This window comes from Xiphias gladius, chromosome 12, assembly GCF_016859285.1.
Source record: "Xiphias gladius isolate SHS-SW01 ecotype Sanya breed wild chromosome 12, ASM1685928v1, whole genome shotgun sequence".
In the NCBI taxonomy this organism is placed as follows: Eukaryota; Metazoa; Chordata; class Actinopteri; order Istiophoriformes; family Xiphiidae; genus Xiphias; species Xiphias gladius.
The window spans coordinates 3781121-3794492 of NC_053411.1; the positions used below are offsets into that span (position 1 = coordinate 3781121).

General features: G+C 42.3%; 1 protein-coding gene across 1 annotated transcript in view; it reads left to right on the forward strand.

Annotated features, from left to right (window-relative positions):
* The first annotated feature begins 2629 nt into the window (after positions 1-2629).
* The window catches only part of LOC120797473 (mitogen-activated protein kinase kinase kinase 11), a 43645-nt gene continuing 32902 nt past the window's right edge, over positions 2630-13372 (forward strand). The window contains exon 1 of the mRNA XM_040141161.1: positions 2630-4891. Coding sequence (XP_039997095.1) covers positions 4135-4891 — 757 coding nt within the window. The 5' untranslated portion in view covers positions 2630-4134. The remainder of the gene's footprint in view (positions 4892-13372) is intronic.

Sequence of the window (13372 nt, forward strand, 5' to 3'; positions counted from 1 at the left end):
TAAGTATAAAGTGGGACAACATGGAAATACTTAAATACAAGTGCCACAAACTTCCACTGTAGTACTAAATTCTACCTCTGGATTCCATAGTGATTATTGAAAGGCAAAAAAATGAAGTAAGACTTTCAGCACATTTCAAGTCCTCTGGAAGGCTGTTCCAGCAACCAGGAGTGTGAAAACTAGAGGCTGCTTTTTTTGTTGTTGTTTTTTTTTTTTTAACCCAGCCTGTTGATTGTGAGCAAGAAAAATCCGAAGAGAGTGCAGTGAGTTTAATTAAGCAGTACACTTATGAGTGCTACGTGAAGGAAACTTCAACTGACAGACATGGTTTGGATTTTTTAAATGCATAAATTTGCATGTCAAGTGTAAAGTGGATTTGTTCATTGTGCCATCATGGAGTAGTTTTGTTTTGTTTTCCATTGTAATTTTTACAGGCAACTATTCAGTACTTTGTTTATGAAGGAATAACGGGAATTGATTTTGTGGTGTCTTGTAATATCTAACTTAATAACTAACATGCAATGGCAAGTGTTAACTAAGGTATCAGTTAGCTGATTGACCTCAGTTGTATAGGGTCACTATGGGTGGGCCGTGTTTCTGACAGCACTTGAAATCAGTTCTTTTACTTGAGAACATTTGGGCTGGTATGGAAGCCCATTTTGACCAAAAGAGGAAAACAAAAATCAATGAAGTTAGGCATGATAACAATAAAATATGTCTGCACCCCTAAGTCCAAATTCTGATTCACTGACCACAAATGATGACATACTGAGTCAGTTATGAGAAAGTCAGAATTTGGACTGAATATCACCTAATTGTGACCTGCTATGAGTATTTTTTTTTTTTTTTTTTAATCACGCATAAGGTTTCGTCCATTTATTCTCTTTTCTGGGCAGAAATGGCCTTTCACAGGCTGCAGTACTGGCTGTAGTAAGTCCCAGAAATATTGCATCAGAATCTGGCCAGTGGCAAACCAGTTGCTCGAGTGGTAGATTCAGTTTAGAGGAGAGTCAAGCTTTACGCCGTTGGAGCAGCAGTTCGTACATTTTCATTGAGAGAATCTGATGAACCACCCTTTGGAACTCTAGAGCTTTTGAAATAAAAAGATGAAACTGAAATTAAGAGCATGCTCCTCGAAACAAAACTTTTAAATGAGCTGTGTTTCACTTTATCTTACGTAGAATTGTACGGCACTAAATCTGAATCAACTTCTGTGAAACTGCAGTAACAGCTCAGGCGGGTACGTTGCCCATCAGACTGCATGAAGTACATTAAACCGGCCACATGCTGAAGGCTTTTAAATGTGTTGCTTGAAGAGAGGCTCGAATCTCCTTCTTTTGTTCAAAGTGACACCGGACAAAAGAAAATCTTCAACAAATTTCTCCAAACAGAAACATGAGAGCAGCACTTTCTCCTCTCTTCTTTGACCATGGGGACGACTTTTAATGGACTACTGTCCTTAAATATTCGGATTGGCTGTCACCAAAGTGTAATATCTCAACTGACTGCATAGGAGCTTACTGTAAGACAACAATTTTGTTGTAGAAGCAGATGTGTGCAGAGAAACCATCAGGGTGTAAAGAGCAATAGAAAGGATGGTGTGTATATAAAATAACCTTGTAGAATCTGAAATATAAGTACATTAATATACAAAGTACAATATATGCAGACTGTGTAAAATAACACCACTGAAATGTATATTAGTCACATGCTGAAGACAACGAGACCTATGACAAGGAAACTGTACATAAAATGTCTTTTTTAAAGCATCTTCGGGGAAATGGAAAGTCGTATGAGACCTTATGGGGAATCAAGGGTTACCTTCTGGTAAAGGTTTTTTTCTTTTTAAAGCTTTTTTTTACTTTCTCGGGTTCATTTAGCACCTGTTACTACCAATGTACGGTGAGCCACGAAAAAACCAAAAAGGACTTCTAGTGTGAATTTTCAAAATAAGAGCCAGATTAAAACGTGCCCCGTGGTCAAGAAAAAAAAAAATCTGCGGTGAATTAGATACGCTTTCTCTTCCAAGAATGTCACATCGTCAAACAATGACCCAATAAAAGTGAGTATTCTGGTCATTTCAACACTACGATAGCCCACTACCGCTAACACATTTTACTATCTTAATTTGAAGGCAAATGCTTCCCCTACATTGTTATTTTTGTAGGTTTTTTCCCCCCCCTGAGAACTTGACGCACCCCCCGTGGGTCTGGCTCAATAGAATTGTGAAGTTACAAAAATTCAGAAAAACTACGACTTCAAAATAAAAGTCTCAGAAAGGCATAAGCCGTGGGTCGATAATTACGACTCCATAAACACCTGATGATTACATTAATTCTGTACATTTACTTAGTCGGTGACAGCAATTCTGAAATAAAATAATCACTTTATTTTCTGCTCTCGTAGCTTTTTCAGTCTTATTTCAGGTCTTTCATTTCGCCAGAACTCGAAAGACTACTAGGCGCAGTCGTGCTTTATATCCCTTTTTATTGCCGCGGGAAGCAAACTCAAGCACAAAAGACCAAAAAGTCTACATAGGGGATGTGACACAAGCGAGTCATCGCAGATCACCGCGTTCGCGACCGTCCTCTTGTGATTTAACGTCCGTGCAACGTTACGTTGACACACGAACCGCAGGGAAAATGTCTTGTGTCATCGCAGCTCGACAGCTTCGGCCTTAAACGGCGATGTTCCTAGAGACACAGGGACGTCGTAATGTGTCACTGTTTGGACGAGCCACTGTTTACTTTTTTCTTCGACAGGTTCAAAACTTTAGCAAGAGGCACTCAACCCCCCCCAACCCCCACCACTCGTCTCGCTCAAACGGACGCGCGCGTCTATCCCGGCTTTACTTTGACAGCTCGAACCAGATGCGCGATTTCGAACTGCGCCCAGCTTGACCGTGGCCCGTCGTCTGACTTCCTGTCGGGGGAGAAAAAGTTTGGAAACCCCACCCTCTCCGCGGACTGTAAGCACAGACGTAGAAGTGGTTCGAGGTCCTGACGAGTGATCGCTGGCCGAGGGAGAGGAGTGTGAGCAGAAGCCGCGATGGAGCCCGTGCGCCGTTTGGATACCGACTGTAACTGCGAGGCCACCGAGCCGGACCAGGCCACGCGCTCAGCCCCATGAGGAACTAACGGGTTTTGTTTTCTGCTGCGCGTTTGTCCCTGGAAAGTCAAGCCAGGCAGGTTTGGACAGCTCTTCCTGTTACCAAGTCGGCTGTTCCTAAGTTCTTATTTTGTGATCAAGCCCAGCTCGTTGCGTGCTTCTGATAAGACCGTCATTATGGATACTCTCGCGCAATGGGATACGGGATTTCCTGCGGGAGCGCCGCGAAGTTGCGGTCACTGGAGGCTATTGGAGATTTGGGTTCAATAATGCGAACCGGTCAGCCCTGAAACTCGTCGTAAAACACTGGTTGGCTGGACTGAATGCTCCTTTCCTGCTATTCTTCTCCGCTTCGCAGCGCTTCCTGCTTGTGGTGGCCACTGCACTTAATGGCTAAAAATACATAAAACTCAAAATGGACAGATAAATGTTGCTGGACTCTCAATCCGGAGTTGCAGTTGCAACACTTGAAGTGTTTTAAAAGAAGCTTCGGGACATTTTATTTCTTGCCCTCATAGTTTTTCAGGCTTCACAATCACAACTCAACAGGTGGCAATTTTAAATGAGGGGAAGAGAAGAGCTCATTTGCCCATAATGAGGCGATTCAAGAGCCTCTGAAGCACAGGCCGGTGAAATGATATTGTGCTCAAACCATGTGCTGGGAAGCCACACGCCACATCACTTACACGGGGAAATTCAGTGGAGACAGCGATGCCTTTCTGAGCTTTGATACAGTTAGCCATAATCAAAGAAAAAACTCTCTCTTGACTAGTTCTGCATTTTCAAATGGAGAGCTCTGCATTTCATGTCAAGGCGAATGAAAGACACTTGCTGTTCAGTTATCTTTGAATCCTCTCCTGTAGCCCACTTGTTGGTCAAGCTTTTGAATACATTTCACTGGTCCCTGATGAACCAACAAGAAAGACAGGAAAGGGAGCGAGGCGCAATAAAGTACTCCTTTGTACTTTATTTTCAAACCCTTGGGGTGCAAAATCAGATCCAGTCAAAACATCTGCTTGAGGCTCCATGGAGCCACTGAAGAACATATTCAGTCGTGGCCCGCTCTCGAACTGGAAAAATTTGGAACAATCGCAAAAAGGGAACTTCACCAATCCCGTGTGGACAGCCTTATTCGACTATGAGGCGTCCTGTAAAGATGAGCTCACCTTGCGTAAAGGTGACCTGGTGGAAGTCCTCTCTCTGGACTCTGAGATATCAGGGGACGAGGGCTGGTGGGCAGGTAAGGTCAACAACAAGGTGGGCATCTTCCCATCCAACTATGGCTCCTTCAAGCCAAGTGGATACGGGAAGCTTCCGGGCAGCAGCGTGGTCGGCGAGCTCGGCCCGGCTGTGGTGGGCGAGTTCGAACCCGAGGTGGTGGATTTCCGGGAGCTGAGCCTGGAGGAGGTCATCGGGGTCGGGGGCTTCGGGAAGGTGTATCGCGGTACATGGAGAGGCGGGCTGGTGGCCGTGAAGGCTGCTCGTCAAGACCCTGACGAGGACATCAGCGTGACGGCTCAGAATGTGAGGCAGGAGGCCCGTCTGTTCGCCATGCTCACCCACCCGAACATCATCGCCCTGAAAGGTGTCTGCCTGCAGGAACCCAACCTGTGCCTCATCATGGAGTACGCCTCTGGCGGGCCGCTGAGTCGGGCGCTGGCGGGGCGCCGCATCCCGCCGCACGTCCTGGTCAACTGGGCCGTGCAGATAGCCAAAGGGATGTTGTACCTACACAGTGAGGCCATCGTCCCTGTCATCCACCGGGATCTCAAATCCAACAACAGTAAGTCCTTTTGACTGCAGTGCAAGTCATTCATCAGTTGAACCCAGTCTACCCCCTGTATGTCACGGTTACATTGATGAGAATAAAGGGTATAGACATATTTACTGGGCCTTCTGTGCGGCAACATGCCCCATCACAGCTATGGAACACGGTGTACTAGTGTATATAAAGCTGCTAAAGGAATCTCTTAGTGTTAGACTTACAAGGCCATATCTAGAACAAAGACAACCTGTTAAACTCTCAGCATACTGAGAGGTCTGTGCTCCAGTGGAAGTATTAACTCAGACATCTCATTAGTCTGGGAAACTGAATTATCTCTCTACTTTTGATTCTGCACCTTAATTGTTACAGTCAGAGTTGTTGTCTTAAGGTAACATATCTGCTTTTTCTAGCGTTATAGTTCAAGATCATGACAGAGCATTTAAGATTAGTAATATGACAGCGCATCTTTTGGGATTTAAGGCCAGTCATGTGACTCCCAGGCTGAAAAAAGGCAGGCCAAGGCTACAGAGACTGAAACGCAAAGGTTAGGAATTCAAGAGGAAGCTTTCCACCTCGGCACTGTCACATCTCACACGTTGGACTTTGATGCCATCCAAGGGTAGCGGGAAAAGTCTTGCGTCAGTTTTTCGGGCCCTCGCTGCAGACACGTACGCATTGGACCTTGTCATTAAAGCTACACTGGAAGGAGATGTACCGCTGATAAAGCTTTCTGTCCCCCCCCCCTCGGAAGCAGAACAAGTGCGTTTCTCAGCTCTAATGGTGCTCTTTGCTAACCTAAACACTGAGCCACCTGAATTTTACCGCAGCTTCCCCTCTGTTATTATCATTCTTGTGATGCAGCATATAATCCCTGTCAGCTCTCTGCCTGTATCTGTTGTGGTCCAAAAGATTTCCGACCTCCCTCTGCTCATCCTGTCTGTTACTGCAGATCCTGATCGCTAAAGTACACCTAGATAGAAAAAGATAATAGTTGCTCCTCGTTTAAATGGGAACGACCGACACTGTAAAAAAAATCAGTGTTGTAGGTTCTGAGAATATGACCTTAGTTTGGAGCAGCAGAAGGTTAACGCCCTGGATTCAAGGTTTGCTTGAAGAATTGGATCCCTATTCAACACGTCATAAGAATACTTTTCTCCCAGACTCCCTTCACCATTTCCATCTTTTTCACTTTTGAACCTGCACTAGCTGTTTCTGTCAGTCTCACTCAGACCGTCGAGCATTCCTCTTCCCATTCCCCTTCAGCATCTGCTCACACTCTGTTTCACCCCTCTCTTATCTTCACCCCTGTGTCAGGTTCTTTCCCAGTAAAACCTCTCAGCTGGAAAAACGTCTCCTGTAGCGCAAAAGAAAGAGGAGTAATGTTAATAAAATCTTTGTATATGAGGTAGGTCAGAGCAAACACAATCCCTCTCTCTGTGCACTGGGAGATTGTATCGCTCTCCTGCCTCCTCCTGCCTCCTCCTGCCTCTTGTTTTTTAATTCTTCTCTGAATCTTTGTCCCTGGCCTGCCCCTACATGTCTCCATACAGCCATAACCCTGTTGTGCCACTGAGCAATATCCTGTTGTGGTGGTGGAGGGGGTGTGGAGGAGGCGGATGGGAACGGGGGGGGGGGGGGTTGGTTATTTCAAAAGACGCCCTGTCAGTTCGACAATAATGTGCCACGCTGTAAGTGAGGTGCTGACAGGTTTAATGCACAGGTGCAAGAGCATCTTAACGTAAGGGCTTCTTTAAAGGAAAGATATTCCCTAAAATACAGTAAAAACAGATAATGGGGCGGTCGGGTTAACAGTACAAAATGTACTAAGGCATCAATGGTAAACCTCAGATTATGATTTTAGTTCCTCAGAATAATGGTGCAAGTTCTTCTTTCTAGAGCTGCCATTTAGCCATTTTGCGCCAGCGCTCTGCAGTTATACAGGAAGAAATCTATCATAGAGCTCAACGGGAGCCATGCGTGGGCCAAAATGCTATGGGACAACAAGACGTGTTCATTACAGAAAATGTCGGAAATAATTGAAGGAGAAGTAGATTAGGTTGGTTGAGGGGAAAGAGCCATTTGAAAAGGAAAAAAAAAAAACTCCTTTTATAATATGATGATAAAAGCTCACTCTTTTATAATCATATTGTACTGAAGTATCATATCAACCTAACCAAAACACTAGGTGAAGATGGAGACCACCAGGATATACAGTAACTTCATTTAAAAAAAAAAAAAAAAAAAAAAAAAGATTACTTTCGGCCATTAGGACCAGCTGTTACAGTGATGGATTAAGGTGAATAGTCATTATCCCTGAAGAGCTTGCCAAGGACCCGCAGTTGTAGCTAATGACCGGTGGAGCGCTTTGGCCTGTTTGGAAGATGCCGATGAAACAGGTTCATTGAGGAAAGTGCCTGGTGGGGCGCCTGGGTTGAAGCCAGAGGCCATAACTGAAATTCCACCAAAAGTAAATACAGAACAGAGAGTAGAGGAGCCTCTCTGTCGCTGCTGTGCCTGTCTGACTTTCACACCTTATGTATTTTTCCGTTTTTAGTAGTCTTTTAATATCTTGTGGTTATCTTAATGGGATTTCAGGGACTTACCGACTGTCAGCCATACAGTTCTGAAGGGAACACTAAATGGTTTTAAACTGAAACTCAGTTACATATTTGATTATTTTTTATTTTCTTCAAGAGATTCCACCCTGTTTGAACATTAACTGATGAGAACGGCGTTGTTTTATCAAATAATTTTAACCAACACCATTCTACCACTGGCTGGTGCTGACAGTGACGGTCACACCAGAGTGGCCACTGAACCAGGATACAGCCCTAAGCCAGACAACGGCCACTACACAGTTCAAAAAGAGCCTCCGACTTTGCACCCTGACCTACATTAGCTTTCTAGCTAATGTCTCTAATCAAACATGGAGAAATCTTGCTGTGGACCTTGACTTGCTTAATGAGCTACCAAACAACATCCATCTGGGAAAAGTACACTGCTCATGTCAGTTTTTAGGCTAGATAGCTAATTAGCTGGTCAGCTGTAGCACTTTAATTAACTTAAAAGCTGTAGTTGTCAATATTGCTTGTTCGGTTTAGATATGAAATGATGGTCCTAATTCTTCAATACCACTGCAAAAAAAAGACTGTCCAAATTTGGCTTGTAATCTACAGTTACAAGTACAGATTTGATTACATTGTGTGTCTGTGCCCCTGCCAGCCCAGCTGTCAATCAAACACATATACTGCAGGCTTGGAGACTAAAGGAGCATTTCTGAAGTATCTCCCAAGATATTTTTCATATATGTCAGTATATTAACAGTAAATTTTTCAAAATAATTTGACATGGTTTTTAACTGCATAAAAGAATGTCATTTACGTTGGACTTTGTTATGGACCTCGTTAAGCAACTGTTTGCTGTTACATTTTCCATATTTGCACATCCAGCAAATATGGAGCAACAGTGGCCTTCATTTGATGTCGTGTCTGGTCACCTTGTACATTTAAGAACAATATTCACTCTCTTTTTAGCTCTGTTTTGGTCTCTATCAACTCCTGAGAAAATATCTGGCTCTTTAGCTGCTAAATGCTCCACTATGATCATCAGCTTTGTGCTAACTTTGTCTGTCTGTTGCTTGGTACGCGACACGTAGTGTACAGTGGCTTTACCAGAGCTTTTTCACTAAAAACAGCTGTCGTTCTGACACTGTCAGTTATCTGCATAAAGCCTTCATAGATCCAAAAAAAGCTATAGGCATCAGCACACGCCATAAAACTAAAGCGGAGGCTTTAGTTAGAACTGGTGGGGAAAGTGCCAAGCTAAGCACTTGCTGGGTTGGGGCTCACAGGCCATTTTTTTTTTTTTTTTTTTTTTTTTTCTCAGGAAGAAGCCACAGTTAGATCTTGGATCAACATGTCTTTTTTTTTTTTGTTTTTTTTTTTTTTGTTGCTAAGAGCGGACAAACATCTGATACATCCCTCTACCGGCATGTTTTCATTCAGGGCCCCCGGTGCCCCGCACTGCAGTGCACTCAAAACATCCCCTGTGTGTGAGTGTGTGTGTGTGTTATGTTTGTGTCTGAGGCTGGGTGTGTGATGTTTGCATGTGTGTGGTGAACTGCTCTCCTGTTACCGCTGCACTTAAATGCATACCAATACCCCCACCCCACCCCCCCGCAGGAAAAATTATGAGGGCAATTCAGACATTTTAGCCATTTTTTTAATTGTGCAGCCTTATTTAGTGAAGGAAATAGGGGAATTTGTTAAGGTAGCCGTAGCATTAAGGTAGCCAATAATGCTGTTGAGCTGGCCATTATAGAGGAGGAACATGATAAAAATCCTATCTACAGATGGAAATTTAGCGGTGAAGAATGTCAGTTAGGCTTGACTTTTGCTGACAGTTTGCCAGTCAGAACTTTTATTGACTGCTAAGTATACTTCACTTCAGCACTAGAGAAGTCATGCAGTCTTATTCAAAGCAGCATTGGGATGTAAAAGCACGAGGATGGTGCTGTCTTATGTGGAACAATGTTTTATGTGGAGGTTTTTCCATTCTTGTCGAGTTCAGCATCAGGCCCAAATCCCATATAATTTGATATAAAGTTTTCATGATAAAATTATTTTGTTGAAATAAAAATTCAGTCTTGTATTGTGGTAATCGGCAACATTCTCATTTAAATAAATGTCAATTTTCTGAGTTTTTACACAAACACGTGCTTTTATACTGTATTTTAAATATTTCCACCCGTACTGAAAGAATAAGGACTTGGAAAGTGTGTGCCTCTACCATACTCTGAGGGATTTTGTGCTTTGAGCTGAAAGGCCTATGTATACTCTTCTGAATGTTTCTGTGTTATCATTTACCAACTGTCTCAGGCCAGGTAATATTTATCCAGATAATATAAGACAGATGAACTGTTAAATATTAGAAATTAAAAATTAGTAGAGCTGTTGCACCTTGTTACCAGTTCTTGCTAATATACGGTCGGGTTTGTACAGTTAAGACACAGATTACTGTAGATAGATTAATGTAAATTAATGCTAAATGTAATTGTGTGTCTGATGTTTACATTTTCACCTGTAAAGTGTGCAGAGTTTCCTCGGGTGACGTGCGCTCTAAATAAACTGCAGTTGAAGTTTTTATCCTCAGCTGGTAAAAGGGAATAGTTATTTGTTCCATAGCCAGTTCATAAGGGCTGTTTGAAACCACAGATTGTAGGAAGCCATGTCCATAGTGTCCGTGACATCACCTGTAGGTGAACTGCTTGCTGCTATCATGACTGCAGCTGGAGCCGGAAAATCCAAATCTGGCTGAACGGCAGAGCGGAACCGAGGGTGTGATGAGCAAGCGGCAGCCACTAGGGCTGGCTGTAAAAGCCCGAGAGAGATCTGTCAGTCAGGGCCAACAGACCTTGAAACCTATCCCTTGATAAGCTTTACTGTCTTCTTAATGGACCAGTTTTAGGAATCACTGCCAAGACAAACTGTAGAAGAAAAGAAATTGAGGTGTTAAGAAAAAAAGCATTGATGCCAGCATCTTGCTGGTTGTCCATTAGAGAAACTTTAGTCACTTACCTACACACTGGCTTAAGCATTTAGCCATTAATGCTTGTTCAAACAACTAGGAGCCACCTATGTAGATTTTCAGACTAAAAGCGCATGCAGAAACATAGAGTACACATGTGGTCCCTGTGTAAGATTGCATTGTACTTCTCATTCACTGTAACATTTGCATAATGTTCACTAGCACCATTTTCCATAAACAGATGCCGCCACGGCACTTCAATACTGTACATTGAGACTGACAACATACAGTTTTCTTGACGCAAGAAAGGGTCAAATTTATGATCCAAATAGCATCATTCTTCCTCCCACTGCACAATTTGGGTCATTTGAGTGTGACCGTTTTGTTCTCGATGTTAGTAATAGTAGTCTGACAAAGTAATGTAAACTTAAGGTCCACTGAATGGCTTTTTCCCCCCCCCCAAAGCTTTCAAGCTTATAATCGTTTTATTCTTTTTTTTTGTCGCAAAGCCCAAATATCTGCTGTTTCTACCTTCTCAGATGCGAATATTTGCTGTTTTTCTTTGTCATACATGATAGTAAAGTCAACATGTTTTAGATTTTGGACAGTTGGTCAGACCAGACAAGACATTTGAAGCCCTGATCCTTGGTAAATTATTAACAGGCATTTTTTTTCACTGTTCACTTTCATTTTATTCCATTTCACCTATCAACACCAAACAATTTGAAGATGTCAAGACAGTAACAACAGCATTTTTTTTTTTTAAATAAAAAGAGAAACGGCGTTAGCATTAGAATCAATAGCCACCACAGCTGAAGAAAGAAGGAAAATACATTATAATTAAATGATAACAAAGAAGAAACAGAAACTTTAACAGAGAAGAAACAAAATCTAAAAAAAAAAGGGAGGAACTTGTGCATTATAACTGTGATGTTGTGTAAAAATATCCTACCAGTTTCATTTCAGTCATGAGATAGTTCAGTAACATACAGTGAATACTTTAAAATATATCATATGGTCTTAGACTCTGAAATATATGACCCACTAAATGTCTGCCTTCAAACTTTATGGAATAGCTCAACTAGCTCACTACTTTTTGACCCACGCCACCATGGAGAGCAAATTTATGCATAGGCTAAGTATTTTTATTCAGCAGGAGGCGTAACCTCAAAAGCCCAATGTAGCAGAAAATGCATCGTCATGAAGTAACCCATCAATAAACATGGCCGCGTCTACAGCGCTAGTTTGCTGACTGGCATATCCGAGGGTTGCCGGGGGTGGTTTGGGAGGGAGTCGAAGGAGGTCACCTGTGGTAGGGGCTCAGCTGCGTTGCTGCTGGCTCAGAGTGTGTGTCAGTGGGTGATAAGGCAGAGGGGAGCTTGCTAGCCTAACTCAGTGTGCAGCTTAGCCAGCTGCCTGGCTGCATCATTTCCCTAATGTCTTTAATCTGTATTTTGGAAAAGACACAGAGACAGAGAAATTTAAGAGATACGAACATGTAAGCATGAACAGAATTCAGCTGTAGGGTTTCCAGTGCTAGTACATATAATAGTATTTTTAGATCAAAGCCTTCTGGAGATGTTTTTTTTTTTTTTTTTTGATGTTGAATTTTGGACGTTTTCATGTGCTCAAGGTGACGTTCAGACTAGATTTATGCCATATTGAGCTGCTTAAAGAAATACACTTATTTGCTTTGTTCCAGGGCCTGGGATTACGAGATCGATATCAACTTCGTGTCTGTGTGGAAAGTTCAGAGCAAACAGCTAACAAAAAAAAACCAAAAACAAAAAAACTTGCCGCCACCTCTAAAGCTCACGAATTAACAAGTTTTTTCTATTTGGGGAATGTAGAATCTAGAAACAAGTTTACACATTTTAACCTTCATTACAACTTCTTTAACTGATTGCATTTCGACTAACACTTCAACTTGTACTTGCCGACAGTGAGCACACATACCTTTTCTTAGAAAATGTATTTTTTCTACTTCCTGCAATCGTTATGCCATTATTGTTCTCCTCTTTCCAGGGCAGGAAAGGCCAAACTTCAACTAAAACTCAGGGTGAAATAATAATGAAAACTACAGTGCAACAGCCAGTGTAATGATCAATATTTAATCAAATTACATCAGTATGCTGACATTTGGGTTTTAATAACAAGTGATTGTGGCCTAATACTGCAATATCTACACCATATAGCCTCTGTCTTCACAAAGAGTACGGACCACTGCATCTATTGTAGGTTGAAAATGATTTGCAGCATGTATGTATGTAGTACAAGCAGGATGAGTGAGGGGCAGAACAACAGAAAGGAAAAAAAAAAAGATAAGAAAAGCAGACACTGGAAGGTCAGAGCGCACGGGAAGTAGAGACTTTTCCAGAACTCAGCCATAGTGAAATCCGCTGTTGTTTTTTCCCCTTCTCCAGTCTGAAACCTCGTTCTCCGCTCGGCCTCTTCCTCGCCACAAGGATCACAAGACGGTTCCCTTGCAAAGTAGCAAAAACCTACGTATCTGTTTGCGGGAGAGAAAAGGGTTATGAGGGATCGGGACTCATTTGTTCTGGAGAGTTCAGGAAGGAAAGCAACATAAGGAATGCGACTCAACAGTGTAGTACACATTGTGGATTGACACTGTTAACATTAACATGTGAACATACCCTCAGGAAAAAGAGCTGCAGTAATCCTTTAACCCATTTTGGATGGATAGTAATATTATGCAGCTGTCACAGCTCTTAAATCTGTTCTACAGGAAAAGTTATTTTAGCTTAATACCAAAGAAGATAAGGAAATAACATATAATAAGGTTGCTATAAAGTTACTACTATTCACCACCGGCACATTATAAATCCCTACACAGTATTGCAATGCAATACTCCCTGTAATGGTCTTCTTCAAGTTAGCATATAAGGAAATCATTTAAAAACAAATTTTGTTGAAAGACGACCTGATCACAGGAATATAATACCTACAAATGGA